This window comes from Ptychodera flava, chromosome 13 (assembly GCF_041260155.1).
Source record: "Ptychodera flava strain L36383 chromosome 13, AS_Pfla_20210202, whole genome shotgun sequence".
In the NCBI taxonomy this organism is placed as follows: Eukaryota; Metazoa; Hemichordata; class Enteropneusta; family Ptychoderidae; genus Ptychodera; species Ptychodera flava.
In genome coordinates this window covers 31,882,025-31,903,306 of record NC_091940.1, presented here as the reverse complement: position 1 = coordinate 31,903,306, position 21,282 = coordinate 31,882,025, and the positions used below count along the sequence as shown (strand labels likewise).

The window sequence follows — 21,282 nt, the reverse complement described above, 5'->3', positions numbered from 1 at the left end:
TGGGTCCAGAGAAAAAAATAATTTGTCGACCGTGACATCGATTGAACATCACACACATGTACAGGTTGTGTTGACGAGTCGAACACTGGGCACTTCATCACGATTTTTAACCAGAACAAGAAACTGGATTTCACAAAGAGAACAAAAAGTCTTGCAAATACATCGAAAGATGCAGCCAAGCTTAACGAATAGTTAGTACTGACCCATAATGTAATTCGACATAATCCTAAGAGGTACATATGTGAAAAGCAGTTTCATGTAATGATTGAACCATGACAGGTTTTGGATTCATTTATACAAAGTTTGTCAATGAGTATTGTTTAAGTATGCATAACCAGAGATAATGAACCATTATTAATGCAGAATATTCGTGCACATCAGATAGTACACTATATTTATTTTTGTTTCAATTTACATTTTTCGAATATTTGCATATGAAATGCGTATTACTGTAATCATAGGAGAGTTTATTGACCACTTTAGTTGCAATCCACATTTGAATTCCAAGATAGTTCCGGGTCAGACCAAACTACTCACAGTGGTTTCCTTGTGATGGAAGAGAAATAAGAAAATTAGCATACGTGATCTTTAGTATTGGTTAAACAGCAATAGTCCCTGAAAATGATCTAAAAATTGACACATAATCCCATGACCAACTCATAAATCTCATTGATATTTGCATATTTACCGGTGTGGATGCCACATATTTGACTAGGGTAACATGTGACACGCTATTTTTAGCTGTCATTTTTAGCAAATTTTTTCCACGTTTTCCGTCCACAGGAGTACAGATCAGAAAAATCACTGGAAGCACTCACAAAATTAGTCCCTCCGTCATGCCATTGGTGAGTAGAAATAATGTTTATATTGTACTTCTCTTGCTACTTTTAGCGTGAATGCCAATATTTTGAGAATCACTGCGTTTGTCTATGGTGGATATTTGTTTTACAAAACCAAAATTTCATCAGTGCATTGGATGCAGCATGTGAGTGTAATGAGTTTTGTATTTTTTGTTGTTATGTAAGTGCATAGTTTTTACCACAAAATACAATTCTGAATCAGTAAGTTTTTTTAAAGAAGTAGAGTTCTGTGCATACAGGATTATTAATCAACAACAAAGCAACCTTTGGAATCACTGGAGAATATTTTATCATCAAAATAAGCTCTTCCCTGAGTGAGAGAAGCTTGAGATGATAGTTACTCGTGAAACTCTCGTGAATGATGTTTTGTGTCAAATTTATAGTCGGTGTAATCAAGCAGAACCGGATTTTCACTCTTCATTGCGTCGGTAATCAGGGTTTGAAATCACACTGACAAATTGCAGGGCTTTGTTCGTCATGATGGCCTGCATACACTAACAGCTGACACCGTACTGTTTGCCCGGCATATCCAACGCTAAAGCTTCTGCAAATTTCACCCTGAATTTGATTAAATAACGTCTTTCTTCTGAATCCTAGTGGGAAAAACATGCACCGTTGTGTATGGAATAAAATGGAAATGCGAGTCAAGAAGTTTTTGTTCATTATTTTATCAAGAATGACCGATAGCAAAACCAAAAGATAGCACAAAATTAGATCATCATTTTGAACTCTCTTGTGCCTTGTCTCTTTGTAGTTGATATCTATGCTTTTCATTACTGGACCCAATTTATCACTGTACTGTGTGTACTTGAATGAGAGTCCAATCTTGAGTCATAAAAAATCCGCCGTATTAAAATTCCCCCAGGCCGACCTGGTATTTGAGTTATTACTCACTAATGCATTTTTTCATCAAGATGGAACATTTTAGTTTATATTACCTAGATAAACATCCAGCCACAGTGTGATATGAATGCATTATTTGACATGTATGAGAAGGAGAAAAAATTCAATAGATCAGAAATTCTGTGTTGGAAATGCCGACTGCATGAAAGAGATTATTATTTCATATGGATGACTTAAAATGTCTAAATTTCATCATTCAATTTTTATTTTCTTGTAAAGTTATATCTGCTTATTCAAGATACCATCTCAGCAATGTTAACTAACATTATACAGACATTTTAACATTTTATCTACCAGCAGTTGAAGCCATCGGTATTATAGTATACTGAAGCTGTTGCTCAGTAATTTGAAACCTAAATTCAGTTTCGTTTTTTTGTAATCTGCACATCACCTGAATAATACAGATCTCTGCTATTAATCTTTCAAACACACTGAAAGGATACTGGTATAATCCCCTGAGATACTCCGAGATACTGGTCCACACAGTTCATGGTTTGCTTAATCAATACTAGCAGCAAAAAAGAGCAGATAAGGTTTCCAAATCTGTTGAAGTTTGGAGTGATAAACATGACTGGTATACTAGCATCTACAGACAAACTAGCATGAAACTGATATTGTCTTTTAAAATATCTCCATGGATACTCTTTGATCTGATGGTCTCAGAAAAATAAGCTCATAACAAAGGATGGGTATGAGTTTGTGTAAAGAAGGAGAAATTGTAGAAGCCACTTTATATTATGTCGCTGAAAATATGTAAAGAAATCACATACTCCGTCAGACGAGGTATGTAATTGTCTCGAAATTGACATTGTACGAGCAGAAGTACATGTACTGGCTCGTACTTTCATATTACGAGTGACGTATGCAAGCTATAAGTCACACATGCCTTTTGACCTAATTTTTTATGAATACGCTTAGGACTATGTTGTATTCCATGGATTAAAGATTTTTGTTTATGTGAAAGGATTTTACGACAAACGAACGCTTAGACACATTTTCTGTGTATATTTGAAACTCGGAAGTAGGAGCGGGTGTGAACTTCGTATGATTATTTTTTTGGTTGTGAGAGCGGGTTCAGTGCAGTGCGGAGGAATACTTTTAGGCTTTGACTTTCGGACGAGTCTGTACGTACGGGTCAACCCCTCTTTGACATTCTGTTTGGCATGTTTCTACGTTCATTTCGAATCCTATTTTGTCTTTTTTTTTTCAACGCTCAGTTCGACGCTGTTTTTGTTTTTCCTTGCTCAGCTTGACGCTCACTTTGTCGATTTTGGGACCTGCATTACGTCACTCGTACTTTGAAAGTACAGCACATTACGTCACTCGTACTTCGCTCGTACGAGCTCATAGGTCTGCTCGTAGTTCGTCCGTTTTGAGACGATTAGATAAATGGTCAGACAATATCATGATTAAAATGAGTGTACAATAATATTAAAACCTTCTCCAATAAAGACAACTGTCATTTAAAATTTGTTCATATTGATAAATATCAATTTAATACACCTTATCATATTTCTTAAAAGACCCTTTTATTACGGGAAGTTTCATTAGATGAATATTGTATGTCTGATTTCACAGCATACGAGATGGCCAGCTTCAAGATTTTCTAGCTCGTAGTCTAGTTCCCGGAGACATAGTGCAATTATCTGTTGGTGATAGGGTTCCTGCAGATATGAGGTTACTGGAGGTAAGTTATGCCAGTCTCAGTAAGAAGGTTGGCACTGGTGTTTATATAGGGGAACTGATGTCGTTCTGCTGTCTGTACGTCCATATGTCAGTCTGTCTGTCTGTAAACATTATTTCTCAAAAACTGCTTTAGAACCTCGTTTCTCAAACCTTTCCTTGTGGTTTCTGTGTGTGCTGGTGACCATCCAATGGCTGAAAGAGCTCGAACTAGCTCAGGTTGATTGAGTAAGGATTGTCATTACTAAAAAATAGCATCATTCAGGCCACATCGGCTGCATCCGACAGAAAGTCCAACAAGTTAAATTTGCATGATTTGCAGATATTACATGCACGAGAGTGACTCAAATCATGCTCTGTTACAATTAATAATATAATTAAATCTGTAAAAAACACATGTGAAGGGCCCTGACTTTAAGCTGCAGCAGTGAGATGCTTAACAGATGAAAGTTTCTGAATATGTAAGATGTAGCAGCAGCCAAATGTTTCTCACATAATGTATGATTTGGTAGCAAACCTACAATCCCAACCAGTGCTAGTTTCACCATCATTCATGGCAATATGCAAGCATTTGCCATCAATCATCGGCATTGCGCTGAGAGCTGATGCAACCAAGACATCAATTGTGTGTGAAGTTATTAGAACTGGACCATTCATCACTCAGTGTGAATTCCAATTCTCAAACGCCATGTGGCTCTGCAGGTCTGATAACCCTGTTATCTATGTATCCCGTGAGTTACATCATCCATCCAATTTATCAAGGTGATTCAAAACCCATCACTGCTGAAAATTGGATGAGAGAAGAATCTGTCAGAGAAATGAAGTTGATACTACAAATATCACCATATCAAACTAGGGAGCCAAGTTGGGATGACCGCAGAACACTGGGTCCATGCTAAGCTACAGTACAATTTAATACTATCTTAGGGGTACCAGTGTTTCATCCAGGATGGCATCAACAGGGGGGATTTTCCCCCTTTACCAGAAAAGTTAGGGGGATTTCACCAGTTCATATGTTCTACCGATACTTGTATCTCTAACATGTGACTCGCACCATTTCATGGGGGCTGGTCCCCCCTTGACAAATTACCTGGGGGTGCCAGCATGTCAACAGAGGGGGAATCCCCCCCCCGTCGCCTTCTCTAGATGAAACACTGGGGTACATGTATGTTTGTATTCGTTCACCATTAAAAGCACCCTCAGACAAATACAGATTACAGATGTAGCCGGTGGTCTTCAAGTACATACAAAACCTTCCAATGAAAAAATTATTCCAGCCTACAAATAAACTGGATAAGGCTAATTCAGGATACGTGTCAGCATGCAAGTGGGGCTCTCATTTGCTCCCCAGCAGTTAATAATATACTCTCTGTGACCAGTGTTATTGAAACACTCGGTATCACAAAGTCTAACCTTGTCAGTGATTAGTGCAGTAGTTGTGTATACAGTGTAGTCATCATGTGTTGCTCTGATTTGCAGCATTGATTTCAACTGTGCTACAAATAATTCTGTGCCCTCAGAAACTGTTACAGTGGAAACTCTGTGTTTGTACAGTATGGTATGGGTCAGTGTGACGGAGCAATTCTACAGTTGGCATGAAGCTGCAGTGTCTATATGTATACAGTATATGTATCTGTCTGTAAACTTTTTGCCTTTATTGATGAAGTGGCATTTCTCTCAACATCAGTGTCCATCACGCCACCTTGCATACATGTATGCTCTTCGGAAGACCATTCGTGCTTCTCAAGTGTCCTTCATGAGGAACAAAAGACAATATCAGAAAATGTGAAAATTGCTTTGCATCATTAAGGGGTACATTCAAATGGAAATTAAAGACAAAGATTTTATGAGTACTTCCTGATGACATGATTTCTTACTGAATTATTGAGAGTAAGTGATGCTAAGTGTTGAATCAATCACACTGTTGGACACATCTGGCTTTAGACAATTCTAGATCAGGTCACATCCTTGTAGAATTCATCATGAGACAGCACAGGGACTTATACAATAAAATCGAAATCTGTCATGTTAGGAGTTCATTATGATGAAAGACACACAACTTTTGCTCAGACTTTCCTAAATGAAACTTTCAACCATTCTCTTACAAAATCAAGAATGAAAATCAGATATCACTGTGTAAAGTTTGGTATAAGGGAAGCAAATTGTGTAATATTTACCGATATTTGCAATTCAGAATGGCCGCTGTCCGTGTGTTAACTCTGTGGAGAAATTTTTTCTTCTTTAACTTTCAAGGCTGTTGACTTAGCTGTTGATGAGTCCGGTTTCACAGGTGAAACAAAACCCACCAACAAAACCACCGTTCAGCAACCGAGACACAACAATGGCAAGCTGACAACGCAGAAGAACATTGGATTCATGGGTACTTTGGTTAGATGTGGCAGGGGGAAGGTAAGTAGTAAAATGAGAAATGGCTGTCACTCATGAAATTCTTGATACCAGTATTCTAATCAAGTGATGTGAAACTGATCACATGTCTGTTGCAGACCCATTAGATGATTAGATCTTATAACCAGTGGCTTGCAACTTTCTGTCCAAAACAGTTTCTACATGACCATGGAAATATGTGTGGATCCATGAACTTTAAATATGCCTTTAGTTTGTTGTGCTCTTGTGAATACCCAATTGTAACCCTAAAGTTTTCATCCCTTGTGCGTCATGGTAACGATGTCCACTTTAAATCAGTGATATCCTGCATGTCTGATATACACCGCATTTCTACAGGCATTCATGTTCAAATGTACTGTCCTTGTGCAGGACAGCCGCTGTCATGTCTATGTAAACAGCAATTTAATGTCAATACTTATATATAATCCCATGGTATTTTTCTCTGTTTGACGTCATCGTATACGAGTGTTTTTCGCGGAGCCGTACAACTTCGAGCCGAAGGCAAGAAGTTGTGCGGCTCTGCGAAAAACACGAGTATACGATGACGTCGAACAGAGAAAAATACAATGGAATTATATATTTATCACATGAACAGTCTTCTTATTTTTCTTTTGACGTGAATGTATCAAAATTATCGTAACAAATTGCATGAATTTCGTCGCGATTTGTGATTTACTTACGCAGATTACTTTCGTTTAAAGAGTAAAGCGGCCCGTCACCCAGGAGATACTTTCATTCATAAATCCCATCAAGCTGAAATTTGCTACATCAAATGGTATCTCCACCAATCAGATGTACGGATTCGGTCACGTGAACCTGTCAATCATTGTCTCGCGCTGTACCGATGCCAAGGCAAGTCAGCCATCGGTACGGTGGACACAACTTTCATCGTGCTAGCGACGGATAGCCATAGTATTGAGAGTTATTCAGAATATTTACAAATAGATTTATGAAGTAAATACAACGACACAGTAATTCTCATTCTCAGAGATTCCGTGGCTTTTCAAAATATCACACAAGTTTACGACCGTGGCGAGCGCGAAAGATTCCGTTCGATGACACACAGAGTGTAGTGTACCTCATTGCATGTTTATGCCCACAGCAACGCTGCCGTCACCGGTCTCTGCAATGCCGGTGTCAACTCGTTTATCTTGATCTCGGTCGTCAGTGTTTTCGACTTTGATGTTTGCAGCGACATATATCACACCCGTAGATACATCCTAATTTTACTTGACGGAATCTGTTTTGAGTGTTATCTGAGTCAACTTTCGAAGTACATCGGATTCCACAGCGCTGCAATGCATTTACAGCTCAACAGTTGATGTCTTCGCTAGCGCTACAGCCTTACACCGCACTAGAGGTTTGATTCCGAGCAAGAATTTACGGAATTTTTTGTATGATGAAGGAAATTTATCGTTGTTAGTCGAATGACTTTATGCTTGTGCCTGTATGTCACTTTCCCGAAGATTACACTGTACTCATAATTTATTCAGTTGAACTTCCGTTGAGGTGAAGATTTCAGGTTTATCGCCAACCGGGATCGCCAGGTACGACGTCCACATTGAGCCTTACGAGGCGACTCGACTGGATCGGCGGTAGCCCCATTCGATTCTCGGGAACAGCTATAGTTTTAGCGACTCGAAATTTCGCTGGACATGCCTTCTGTGTTTCCATGTGTGGATTTATCGGGTCACCTTTTTTGAAAAAGTGTCATGAGAGCACGGCATCGATCACGACAAATCGGTCTATGTTCACGTCGCGACCCGCATGTATGAACGGTACCATGCAAGAAAAAAGTTCCAGTTGATGACGTACAACAGGGGTAATTCGGATTTCTTATCCGTCCTGTTCTACGTCACACAGGTGGGAATTCGGGCCAGTTCATGTGATAAAATAAAAAATAGCATCTCAGTCCATGACCGAAATTTTCAAAGATAACATGTACTTGATACATGTATCTATGCTTTTCAGCACTAGACCAAATTCATTTCTCAGTAACTAGTCACCATCAAAGTCCATATGACAGGGTAACTCTGTTTTATCCAGATACATAATAGTAAACAGACATATGCAGTTTGCCCAACAATCCAAAGGTTTAACAGTATGTGCCCCCAATCAAGTGAAAAAAACGCTGATAAAATGCGTGATTCATACAACCAGAGGCAGTCAACTAATGTCATATACATTTCTAACTTCATTTCAGGGTGTTGTCATAGGAACGGGGGAGTATTCACAATTTGGTGAAGTTTTCAAAATGATGCAAGCCCAAGAGGTAATTAAAACTTTTAAATCATAAGTAAAAAATCAAAGATAACAATAGCTCTTAACTTTTCGTAATATTTTCATAATTTTGTTCCAGAGAACCAGTACAGCTCCTTTTCCTTTTTGAAGAATGTTGCAATACACTGTATTAGACTTAGAGACACAACACATTGAGTGCTATGTGCCATTTCATTGTTGTCAATGAATTTTAGTCAAGATAAAAATATCAGACATTACTTAAGCAATAATGTGCCCCCTTCTGGCCTATAATGGAGAAAAGCAAACTTTTGACAACATAATGTACAAGGTGAAGCCAAGTACATTATAGAATGCAAAGTTTGATTGAGTCCATTATGTGCTTGGAGAGGGGGTACATAATTGCTATTATTTTATAGTTTTGGTGATGCCAGGGAATTTGTAGATGCAGAAAACATCTGGGGCCACAATGCTGGATAATTAGATATATTATCAGTGATAATCTGGGGATATGACATCAGAAAATTTGCTGGTATTGATAAAGGTATAATTTAATATCACATACAAGCAGTGTTGACTAAGCATTTCAGCGTTATTTGGAAATAAAAGAAGAAACAATATTTTACAATCAAACGAAAAATAATGAAAAAATACATGAAAAGTTACAGTTAATGGAGCTGTATCAGGATCAGGGTTTGAGGATAGAATGCTGGGTGTATCTCCCAGGGCTCTCATTGTGTTGTTGTTATAATATATGTTTTAATCAGAAATCAATTTTGAATGGATGATTTAGTACACCTATTTAATCAATTCTTTCCCCATTGAAAGGGCCATTGGAAAGGCCAATTTCATGTAGCCCCCTGAGAGCAAAAGGATTCCTTGTAAATATCAGACGCATGTAGTCAATATTATGAAAGATGAGACTTCCTTTATCTTGTGGCAAGGATAATTTAAAGCTACTAGTTGGCAAATAAGTAAGATGCCTTTTAAAGCAAAAAAAAACAAAATTTGTTAAATTTTTTGTGTGTTCTTTTAGGCTCCAAAGACGCCTCTACAGAAGAGCATGAGCATCCTTGGTAAACAGCTGTCATTTTATTCATTCTGTATCATTGGTTGCATCATGTTCCTTGGCTGGGTACAGAACAGAAAACTACTTGACATGTTCACAATCGGTGTCAGGTATGTCTACAACACTTCTCGCAAGACACAATTGTGATTATCTTATTTTATGGTGTTCACTCTGTCCTTATACAATGTACCTTAAAATAATAAACATTCATGAATGTTGACAACACAATCACAATGATTTGCAACATTTAGAGGTGGTATGGTATTGTAATATATTGCGAACATTATTAAACAATCACGACATAATATGTTGAAGCAGAATACTTGTTAGATGTGTCTGTCTCTTGCTATATACTTTGTTGACTTCTTTAAGGTAGTATGCGTCTCGAAAGACTTTAAGACTTTTAGACTTTTTCTCAAACTTTCCTGAAGGAATATTTCAACCATTCTCTTACAAAATCAAGAACAAAAATCAAGGGTCACCGTGTAAATTTTGGTACTATGGAAACAAATCACTAAGATTTACAGACATTTAAAATTCAAAATGGCTGCCATCTCTGTGTTAACTCTATGGAGAAAAATACAATTTTCAATTTTTGAAAAACTTGACTGAAAAGTTTTCTTACATCATGAGCTTGAAAATGAACCCCCACAAGTGGTAGAGCAGAAAAGAATTGTAAAATTTTGAGAGTCTGAATATCTGTCCTGGAGGTGCAGTATACCTTAACCCTTTACACCCTGACCCCCTGGTACCCTATGACATCATGTGGACATTTTCGTCCGAGCCGGGTTCAAAGGGATATTACAGTCAGCCAGTACACGACATACAATGGACACAATCAGCACTCTGTTTCTTATCCGTGTCTCCTCACAGCCTTGCAGTTGCAGCCATTCCAGAAGGCTTACCAATCGTAGTGACTGTTACGTTAGCGCTTGGCGTAATGAGGATGGCTAACAGAAATGCTATAGTCAAGAAACTACCCATTGTAGAAACGTTAGGTAAGTGTCAAATCACAAAGTCATAGTTACTACAAAGAATCAGTTGATCAATTTTTCATCATGACTTCAATCTTCCAAGACTTCGGGTGAAATGAAAAAAAAATAATGTTGGATAGTTTATCTGTAAATCAGTTCACATTTTTGAATTCATCATCGCTCAACATTGCACATGACTGTAGAGTGTAGAATAAGAAAATCAAAAGAATTGAGAATAAGAAAATCAACAATTAATACATGTGTATATTTGGAAACGGGATTTTGTATTCCTGAACTGGTATCAGCACTATTCAGACATTTTGGAGGATAGATTTCTGTTCCTGTGTACATTCTTTATTAATGCAAGAGCGTTCCACATAGTATTTACTGGTCAATCAGAGCAGTGGAAGGCGAAAGCTGCTGGTTCAAACAAAAGAATTTGGTGGTCCCATGATTTCTTATGACAAAAAGTACATGATCAGCTTCATATTGAAACGCAGTTTGTCACCTACAACAATGACACAATGACATTTCCAACAAATGCTTCATCTTGATATTTTTGTCTCTGATTTAACTAGGTTGCGTTACTGTCATATGTTCTGATAAGACTGGAACGCTCACAAAGAATGAAATGACAGCCACTGCTCTCTATACATCAGATGGAAGATACGCTGAGGTAAGGATATCAAGAAATCAGTGCTGGAAAAGCCATCCATTTCTCAGGTTCCGTTACTCATTATTGAAATTGCAGCACATTGACTTGTGCTTTAAAAATTGTCCTACTGATGATAAATTACGCATACACCAGCGGGCTTGTTTTACATTATTTGTCGTTGTGAAATTTTGTGATATCATATAGTTCCGCTCATCCTACCACACTTCCCTTTTGTAGGTGACTGGTGTTGGATACAACGGCATCGGTGAGATCATGAGTGAGAGCAAAGAAGTTCAAGAGTATAGCCATCCATCCATAGCCAGGGTTGTGGAGGTACGACAACTCTACAAAAGAACCTTCTTCTTGCAGTGACAGTCTGTGATGTATTTTGTTTCTATACCATCCATATAATCTAATTATTTGAAAAAGGCATATAGTCATTCCAGAAATAATTGTTTGTATAACTGTGATCAGAATGACACATTCAGGCGGTAATATCTCATCTGAACAACAAAATGGACATTTTTTCATTTGCTTTTTTCTCTTGAATCTAACTTTTTATCTTAACCCTTTTCGTGCCAAGTTCATATTTCACTATCTGGTCAAGTTCGTTAAAACTGGTGAAGCACAATATGTCCCATTTGGTGCATTTTAACAAAAATTTGAACATTTGAAGGCACTTGAAATCGCAGATACGTAAACATTATTTTTATGGACTAAAGCTGTTGGAACAGACGAAGCCAAATGGGTTGAAATACGTATGGTTTTGGCTCAATACCACTTTCCACTGAGTTGGCTGATGGGGAAGTGACACTGTACGGCAGGAAAAGGGTTAATAGAAAAATGGCATATTGCATCCAAAAGTTTTAAACATACACAGTGGATTAGATGTTGAAAACATAACAGACAGACACAAAGACAGGGAAATTCATGCCTTGCTTTTTTTACACATATCATAATGCATGTACTATTCCTTTTCAACTGTGACCAGGTCGGATGTGTGTGCAACAATTCTGAAATACGTAATGAAGTGCTCTATGGCCAACCTACAGAGGGCGCTTTGCTAGCACTAGCCATGAAGGTAAGGTCAAAATTTTACTTTTTCAAAATCCAAAAGCAAGAGTGATTTTCCTGTAATCACTCTTCTGTGTCCTGTAAGTCATTATCTTACATTAATTTAAAGTTATTTGTAAAATGAGTATCATATTTAAAATAACCAATCATTACTTCACTCTATTATCGCATGCCATACAGAAATAAAATTTCTTCAAAACACACTTCAATCAAAATCTAGTCTTGCCAGTCTTTGGGTATTGTTGTTCTTTCTGTTAAGGGTTAACTTTTGAACTTGACAGATGTTAAAATTGATTTACTAGTGTTGCATGACTTTTACTCTGTACAACTAAAGAGGCATCTGTAAGAGTCAGTCTTAGCTCACTTTGGTCTGTTATGCTTCTTCCGTAGCCTCATCATTTTGTCCATTGAACAACTTCAGTCCACTGTCCAGGTCATAGTACATTATATTTCAGTTGTTTTTGATCTTCATCACAGATATCGTACTTCCATGTAGTTTTTGTCAATTTTTCCCATATGTTACTTATAAGTTAATTTAAGGTAGTGCTGATGCACCTCAAAAATTAAAGATTTACACATTTGCTCAAACTTTCCTTAGTGAAACTTTAACCATACTCTTACCTTATCAAGAATAAAATCAGGGGTTACCGAACAAAGTTTGGACTAGAGAAACAAATTATCTAACATTAACCAATATTTGAAATTCAAAATGGCCGCCATCCCTGTTTTAACTCTGTGGGGAAGAATAAAATTTTTTGAAAAACTAAGACAGTGGAAACATTTCTCACGCAAAGAGCTTCAAAATGAGCTCCAAGAAGTGGTAGATCACAAAAGATTTGTAAAAGTTTGCGAGTCCTGTTTGTCCCAGCGGCACATTCTATCTTAAATGAAGACTATCTTTGCAGAATAGAGTTTATCTTTTGGTACTGCTTTCACATAAATATGTAATGGAATACATATTTACACATGTATTGTCACAGATGGTGTTTCACTGTCAGTCGCAGTATTTTCATCTTTTTGTCACAGTAGTCTACAACAATAGAATTGCCATTCTATTGTTGTAGTGGTAAGTGGTGGGCCTGAAGACTGTTTAAACGTTCGAGTCAAACTACATGTATTAATGATCTGTCCCTGAGGGAGTCCTACCTTAACAAAACATCAATTAAAGTTATTTTCATGATCAGTTTATCTATCGATCATTAACATTCCATGAACACATTTAAACCTTCTATTAACCCCCCCCCCCCCCCCCCCCATTCCCACATATCAGGTGTCCAGCTATACCAGAAATGATAGAAAGCATAGGATCAACCCCAGTGTATAACGTTGAGAGGTTTTACAAGTCAGTGTCTTCCAATTGCAGATGGATATGCAGGGTGTCCGTGATCAGTACCTGAGAACCATGGAAATTCCATTCAGCTCGGAAACCAAATGGATGGCAGTCAAGTGTAAGACTGTCAACCATCCGTCGGATGAGGAGCTGTACTTCATGAAAGGTGCCCTGGAGAGGGTACTGTCACAGTGTAAAACTTATAATTACAACGGAAAGGCCTTGCCCATGACAGACGTGGAAATTGGACGTTATTGTGGTGAAGCCAAAATGATGGGAAGATCAGGACTCAGAGGTTGGTTTATTTACGCAGGGTTGAGACATGTACCCATAGACACTAACCCACTTGATGCAAACCCTAACCCTAGCCCTAACCCTAGCCCCAACAGGTGGGTTGGAAATGTGCTGGTTGGTGAATATTAATGGGGAAAGCATCCTGTTACCCTTACAAGATTGATAAACAATTTTTCTGTCCATTTTTAGTGGTTCTTTTATAAGAAATGCAATGGCAAAGTGAATTAGTGTGAAGGCAGAGCACAATGAATATATAGTGACAGTTTTATGTGTAAAGTATACGGTACATAGGCCTAATGTGTTCTATAATTGAAAGTTCCTCATTTCAGAAAATTAACTTTACTTTTAGTGAATTGTCATGCTAGATACATAATAATTCTAACTGCCTCAGCTCACTTGTCACGACTTCAGTATACTTTACTGGGTAGACTTGACCTTTCTCAGCTATAACTATATTGTATGATATTTTGACCGTGTCAGTATAGTCAGTTTGTATTGTGTCTCAATGGAAGACTCAACCAAATAGAACTTTAATAGCAAAAGGTCACTGAAAACTTCAAGCGTTTTTCTGTAAGATCTGCTATCATCTGAAAACATTCAATATAAGGTACTGTTACGGTAGAAATTACCACACACAGGCAGTGAATATGAGAAGCGCACTATGGAGTTCAATAGTAACCATAATTATTTAATAGAAACTAAAATACTCACAAATAATTCAAAATTATGGAAAAATTACCCTGCTTGGTCGAGAGCTATGAGTGTTAACCAGTCCTTTCACAAAAAGTCGCGGAGTGTGGTTTCAATCAAACCGTCCAGTCTTTAGTGTGACGTGGCATTCAGTACACAGTCCACAACTTCGTGTTGACGTTTGCAATAGCGGTTTCCTCTTCCTCCGTTACTACTGAAGAAACAATCGTTGATTGCCCTGCGATATCTGCCCTTTTTTTTCTGTAACCTCCCGTCCAGAGAGTCAGCATACGTTCAGATTAGACAGGCGTGGTACAGCAATCTCAGTCAGACAGGCGAGCTCCTTTCAGATGTTGTGCAGTCTCCTCATGTATTTTGAGAACGTGTCTATATATATTCGTGTATACACCTGGTCGGCAGCAACATTAAAATGTCCACCGTATGAAATTTACATAAACTCTTGGAACACAGGTGATGACGTACTGTAAAGCTCTCGAGCCAAGCTATCAACCTCTCTCGACCAAGCTTACAAAAAATTGAATATGGGGCATCGTAACAGTACACCATACTGCCACTATCAGATGTATCGGCTGCTTGCATGTACAGGAAAAAAGCTGCTACTTTTTCCATCATTAATAAGATTTTCTTGTCTTTTCATGACAGTACTTGGTATGGCTGTGGGTGCAGACCCTAACGCACTCACATTTGTCGGTATGGTAGGCATCATCGACCCACCCCGTCCAGGAGTCATAGACTCTGTTCAAACTTTAATCAGTGCTGGTGTCGCCATCAAGATGGTCACTGGTGATTCAGAAGAGACAGCCATAGCCATTGGTTAGTTTCTAAATAATATAAAGTTTGTTTCTGTTGGATGTTGTCTGTGATACACTACGTGTCAAAGGTCACAGGGTGATGCACCATGTCTCAAAAGTTAAAGATTTGGTTTCCTCAGTGCAGAGTACAAAGAGTTTCATTATTGTACATGTACCGGTATAATAATATGAGGTTATTACGAAAATACCGCAAAGGATGCACGAGGACATTGGCGCAGCGTATCGCCCGACGCGAAGCGGAGGGCGATGCGAGGCGCCAATGTCCGAGTGCATCCTTTGCGGTATTTTCGTAATAACCTTATTATTATACATCTTACATTCCTAATCGGGGCATCAAAATGTCGGAGTAGTGACCGTTTTCGTGCAATGTCAACAATTTTTCTTCCGATTTTATCGCGCCAGTGTAGAACGCTACCTCGGACGCGCTTCTGCAAGTTTTGGAGTGTGTGCACTACACGCGTACAGAGCGCGCGCGAGACTTGTTCTGGCACTCGTCCAAGGGGTCCCTTGAAACCGTTCTACAGTGAACGCGCAGATACAGCCGCAGGAAATGGGGCGCCTTGAAACCGTGCCGTACGGAACGGGCGCGAGTCCGTACGGCTTTTTTAGCGCACGCTAAATTCTATTGTTCTCGATGGTAGATGTATAATAATGAGTGATATGGATTATATCAAATTTGTGTCCAAAAATGTTCAGACTAACTCCCTCCGCCATGCCCCTATCCCCCACTTTAATTTCAAATAATATAAAGTTTGTTTCTGTTGGATGTTGTCTGTGATACACTACGTGTCAAAGGTCACAGGGTGATGCACCATGTCTCAAAAGTTAAAGATTTGGTTTCCTCAGTGCAGAGTACAAAGAGTTTCATTATTGTACATGATATAATAATGAGTGATATGGAATTACATTTTCTTCTTGGTGTCCCTAAAGTATGTTGAAATACCAAGTATTCTGCAAAACAATTAAAGATATTGATTTGGATAGTATTATTGGCAGTACAATCACAAATACCAAGTATATTAGCCTTGCCATTGCAGTGCATTGTACACAATATGCATTGTTATTGTTAACAATTGAATTCTAATCCAGACTTAAATTCAGTTCTCAGCAATAACTTAGGAGATCACACACTAATATACAGGCAATGTCAATGAGTTGAAGACAATGCATTTTGACATGACATTAGGACTAGAACGAGAAACAGAATTTGATGAATTGAATAAAATACTGGAAAAAGACTTCAAAAGTTACAGCTGATGCAACTTTAAAGCTGCATACAACTGAAAAAAATAGGAACTGCATATTAAACACTTTTCCTTGAGCAAACACAGGTGTCAGGATGCCAACACCTTCATGTACGAACACAGTGCATGACTTGAGGGATCATGATGAAATATCCCTACTTATACATGTACATGTCTCCTCCACAGCCAGCAGACTTGGCATTTTTGCGCAGGGCAGCACTGCCCTCAGTGGTGAAGAGATAGAAGATATTGATATAGAGCAGTTAGCGAAAATTATCAACAAAGTAAGTCGCTTTATCTGCCATCACTTCAGCAGTTACCCAGTTAATGGAATGATATGCCAGTGTATCAAAATTGGAATAAATGCAAAATAGAGAAATTGCACTAAACTACCTCAGTTTAAAACGAAAGTGTGTATGCAAATGGAAGTCTTGTTAAAGCGAAATGAAGTTATGTATTAGGTTTTTAAAATAGGCTGAAAGAATGACAAATTTAATACGATTCTGATAAATTTTGCATTGTTTATTCAAAAGTGGATATTAAAGCTTAACAAAATATCACAAGACCCGGTTATTGTTCTCTTCATCCAAAATTCAGACGTTTGTCACCTTGGCTCATTGTTCTCTTCATAAAATTTAGAAATTTCTGGAAATTTGGTTGAGTCAGCCCTGATAAATCTTCCTTCAATCTACGAGAACATTCTTGGGTGAGAATGCCCATCAAATCGTAAACTGTGAATTTTAAAGCTTTGCATGGAATTGTGAGCAGTGTGTGAAAAGTCATTTTTGAACATAATGCAAAATAGATGTAAACGATCTTTCATACCATATACTGATTTGTGTGATCGCCATGGCAACACCAAGGTACAGAAAAAATACCTTATAGTCGGAAGGCAGTTAAATGGGTGTTTCTATTCAGAAACATCTGCATGAGTTGGGAAATGACACACACATGCTCTAGGCAGAAATATCAATTTTGAATACAACAAATCTAGTAAAAGAGACAGAATAATACAGTTTGATGTTGTTTTTCTTTAAATTTAGATCTCAGTATTTTACAGAGCAAGTCCTAGACACAAACTGAAAATTGTAAAGGTGAGTCTTTTTTATTTTCCAACAAGTGTTATTTTTTACATAGTTCCATTTCCTGCCTCTGTGATTTATAACAGTGTTTCTCATCAATTCTTATCATATATCACCCAGCTAGCAGTTGTCATTTGCACTGTGTTCACATGTCTGTGCCCTCTCAACTTTCTTTCCAGTTTTTGTGTGTTAGACTTCAGATTGTCTGTGACATTTACATGTGTTGCACAAAGCATTCCCCATAAATTATGAAGAAATATTTCCAGATTTATCGTCGTTCATGACAGTGTAGAGGCTAAGAACATCTAGATTACTGCCAACATGTCATGTATTTTTCATTTCTATCACAGTTTCATTTTATTATTTCACTAGGTCCAATTTGATATACTTGGCACACATTATTCATTCTCTTCCGCAGGTTTTATGCACACTATGTGCAGCCAATCCATCGCACAGAGCTTGGTTGAAGGCCTGAAGCATGTATTTACCACCAGACGTATATTTCTAAAGTGTATTTAGTCAGATATAGCAAATCTAATAATATGTTTGGTTTTTTGGTTTTCTAACACAAGGCACTACAAATCAACGATTGTGTAGTCGGTATGACTGGCGACGGTGTTAACGACGCAGTGGCACTTAAAGCAGCTGATATAGGAATAGCCATGGGTAAAACTGGCACCGATGTCTCCAAGGAGGCTGCGGACATGATACTGGTCGATGAAGACTTCCATACCATCATGTCGGCAATAGAAGAGGGGAAAGCCATTTTTTATAACATCAAAAATTTTGTCCGTTTTCAACTTAGCACGTAAGTCTTTTCTAACATTTCAGTGTCAGCCTTTTTTGTTGCATTACAACCCAAATATTTCCAATTATAAAGCATGGCTCAAGTCTAAGCATATGAATGTTTTAAGGTAGAATGCGCTCCAGGGGCAGATATTCGTACTCTCAAACTTTTATAATTTTTTTCTGATCTACCACTTATGGGGGGCTCATTTTAGAGCTTTTGATGTGAGAAAATTTTCACCATCTTAGTTTTTTTGAAAATCGAAAATTAATTTTTCTCCAGAGTGTTAACACAGGGATGGAGGCCGTTTTGAATTTCATAAATTGGTTAATGTTGCCAGGTAATTTGTTTCTCTAGTACCAAAATTTGCGATGTGACCCATGATTTTCAGTCTGGATTTTGAAAGAGAATGGTTGAAAGATTCCTTGAGAAAAGTTTTAGCAAAAGTTTAAGTGTTTCACTTTCAAGACGCATACTACCTTAACAGGTTTTCTGAAGCTAGATATGATCAGTTCAACCAAAGAAGGACAGGAAATTGTGGCTTGCAGTTGCCTACTTAATTTCATCAATATTCAATCGAATTTACAAAAGACTTGAGTCAATCTCTATTGACCCATCAATTGTCAATTTTGCACAAATCAAACTGCATTCAGGCCTAATTGCCGTAATGTTGTGTGTATGGACAAGTTGAACGAACCAGATTATGATTACGTCTCTCATTGAACAATGGTTCGTAATCATGGAAGTTATTCATGAAACAATCATCATGGATTTGTAATTGTTATTTTATAATGAAAATGTCTGTTCTGACCGTAAGTGGAATGTCAATGATGAAATGAGTGTCTGTCTCTGAATGCGTACAAGGCATCTTCTGAGTGCCAGGAGACGGAGTACTCACAGTTTGCATGTATTGAAGAACAAACTCTACACTCTGCATATAGTATTGATTCCAGCTGTCTGGGGAAATGTGCAGCCTGCCCACGACAGCTGTGTATAGCATAACCAGGTGGATTGACGTCGCATCCGAATAATTGACTTGACAACGCTCGTCTAAAGAGTTAATCCATGCATACTTTATAAACAGAAGTATTGGCTCTGATTCACTACAAAGTGTTAACATCCTTTGTCTTAATTGGCATCAGTAACAGAATGTGGACGCAGACAGCGTTCCTAATCCATCTTTAAGTGAGTCATTGTCTGTGTCGAAAGTTCCTTGACCCTCTCACCTCGATTGCCCTTCACAGAGGTAGAGAACCTTGCCACAGTAAGCAGTAGGATCACGCAAAATTTGAGAATAGAAGGGTGAAACATCTGTTCAAAATGCTCAAGAATGTCTGTACCCAGACTTTTCTAATATCTGTGACATTTCCAAAGATATATACATATTTCTCATTTTCCAATTACATACAGACAGTTTCCAGAAAAATTATAAGATACTTAGCTCCTTAGCTGTAACTTTCGATTTTTTTTTTCAGGTTTTTTGGTCACAAGTAATTTATAATGATCAGAATTTGTTCATTTCATGTCGTTATTTTCCACACAAAAATGTTAAAGGGCCTTGGACGACAATTTCAGTGCGTCTTGAGGAAAATAACAAGAAATATTAAAATAAAATGGAAAGCTACAGTAGGTACAAAAGTCAATCAAAAGCAGTACATTTCTAATAAAAAAAATATTATAAAAAAAATATTATTGTTAAAGCATGTTTATCAAAGAAGTGTAAAATAAAAAGATAGTTGAATGTCAATTAATCTAGTTTCTCTTTGTCACATTATTATGAAATCATTTAGAAAATCAATAAATGTATTCCAAATGACCTTTGTAATTCATAATCTCTGTATTTTTTTTTTTTACACAGGAGTATAGCGGCACTGACATTAATAGCCTTAGCTACTATGTTACAATTTCCAAATCCACTCAATGCAATGCAGATCCTGTGGATTAACATCATCATGGATGGGCCACCTGCACAGAGGTAAGGATTATGGTGTGTGTGTGTGTGTGTGTGTGTGTGTGGTCTTTGAGAAAATTTCTGATCTCCAACAGGTGGTTAATGGTCTGTTTAGCTGTAACGTTTTATGTATCTTCTTGGTTGTATTTCTTTTCATTCCAAGTTTAATATAAATTTTAGTTCAACACCCAACTTGTGTCTGTGCAATAGCCAAAATTATCGCACATCTACCATCGTTAATAATAGGATTTTGCTAAAAAAGCCATATGGTAGAATGGAGGTTCAGTAATATTGACGATTTCCAGGTGTGTGGAGTGCGGTGCTTCTGTAAATGCCTCTGCACATTGACATTGAGGCGGTTTCCATGGTCCCACTGAATGACTGTGAGAATATGTCTCACACTCTGTATATGTAGTTGCACAGACTATCAGAGGTGCGTTTAAGACCATGTTCTATAATTGTACTGTAAATGGGAAGAAATATTATTGTGACACAAAATATTCTCTACTCTGTCAGTTGATGATGCCCCAGTCATGAATGTAAGATGTGTAAAAGTAAGGTTATTACGAAAATACCGCAAAGGATGCCCTTGGATGTTAGTGCCGCGCATCGCCCTCCACATCGCGTCGGGTGATACGATATTCTAATGTCCTCATGCATCCTTTGAAGTATTTTTGTAATAACCTCATCTTATTGTTAGGACCAGAATTCTTTACTTAAGATAGTATGCGCCTTCAAAAGTGAAAGGCTTAAACTTTTGCTCAAACTCTCCTAATTGAAACTTTCAACCATTCTCTTACCAAATCAATAATAACAATCAGGGTCACCATGCAACGTTTGGTACCAGAGAAACAAATTGCCTAACATTTTTCGATATTTGGTATTCAAAATGGTCGCAATCCCTGTGTTAACTCTATGGGGAAAAATTAAATTTTGGATTTTAAAGAATTAAGACAATAAAATTTTTTCTTTCTCCAAGAGCTTTAATATTAGCCCGCACAACTGGTAGATCAGAAGAGAATTACAGAAATTTAAGAGTCCGATTATCTGTCGCCGAGGCATGTTCTAACTTAATGCAAATTTACTCCATGTGGTGGTGTTGTATTGCCGGTACTTTGTATTTCAACACACTGTAGTTAAAAGGAAAAAAAATGTATTTGTCTTCAAAAACCAAAATACTGAAAATATCAAAAATTACAGCCATATTCC

At 37.7% G+C, this 21,282-nt stretch overlaps 1 protein-coding gene across 3 annotated transcripts in view; it reads left to right on the top strand.

Moving 5' to 3' along the window:
• The window catches only part of LOC139148178 (calcium-transporting ATPase type 2C member 1-like), a 54,463-nt gene that overhangs the window by 23,070 nt on the left and 10,111 nt on the right, over positions 1 to 21,282 (top strand). For all 3 annotated transcript variants that reach the window (XM_070719487.1, XM_070719488.1, XM_070719489.1), the window contains exons 5-19: positions 784 to 845; positions 3,342 to 3,450; positions 5,700 to 5,855; positions 8,056 to 8,124; positions 9,127 to 9,269; positions 10,033 to 10,157; positions 10,712 to 10,809; positions 11,026 to 11,121; positions 11,780 to 11,869; positions 13,226 to 13,487; positions 14,840 to 15,010; positions 16,440 to 16,537; positions 17,297 to 17,347; positions 17,908 to 18,143; positions 19,981 to 20,097. In XM_070719487.1, the coding sequence (XP_070575588.1) occupies positions 784 to 845; positions 3,342 to 3,450; positions 5,700 to 5,855; positions 8,056 to 8,124; positions 9,127 to 9,269; positions 10,033 to 10,157; positions 10,712 to 10,809; positions 11,026 to 11,121; positions 11,780 to 11,869; positions 13,226 to 13,487; positions 14,840 to 15,010; positions 16,440 to 16,537; positions 17,297 to 17,347; positions 17,908 to 18,143; positions 19,981 to 20,097 (1,883 nt within the window). The remainder of the gene's footprint in view (positions 1 to 783; positions 846 to 3,341; positions 3,451 to 5,699; positions 5,856 to 8,055; positions 8,125 to 9,126; positions 9,270 to 10,032; positions 10,158 to 10,711; positions 10,810 to 11,025; positions 11,122 to 11,779; positions 11,870 to 13,225; positions 13,488 to 14,839; positions 15,011 to 16,439; positions 16,538 to 17,296; positions 17,348 to 17,907; positions 18,144 to 19,980; positions 20,098 to 21,282) is intronic.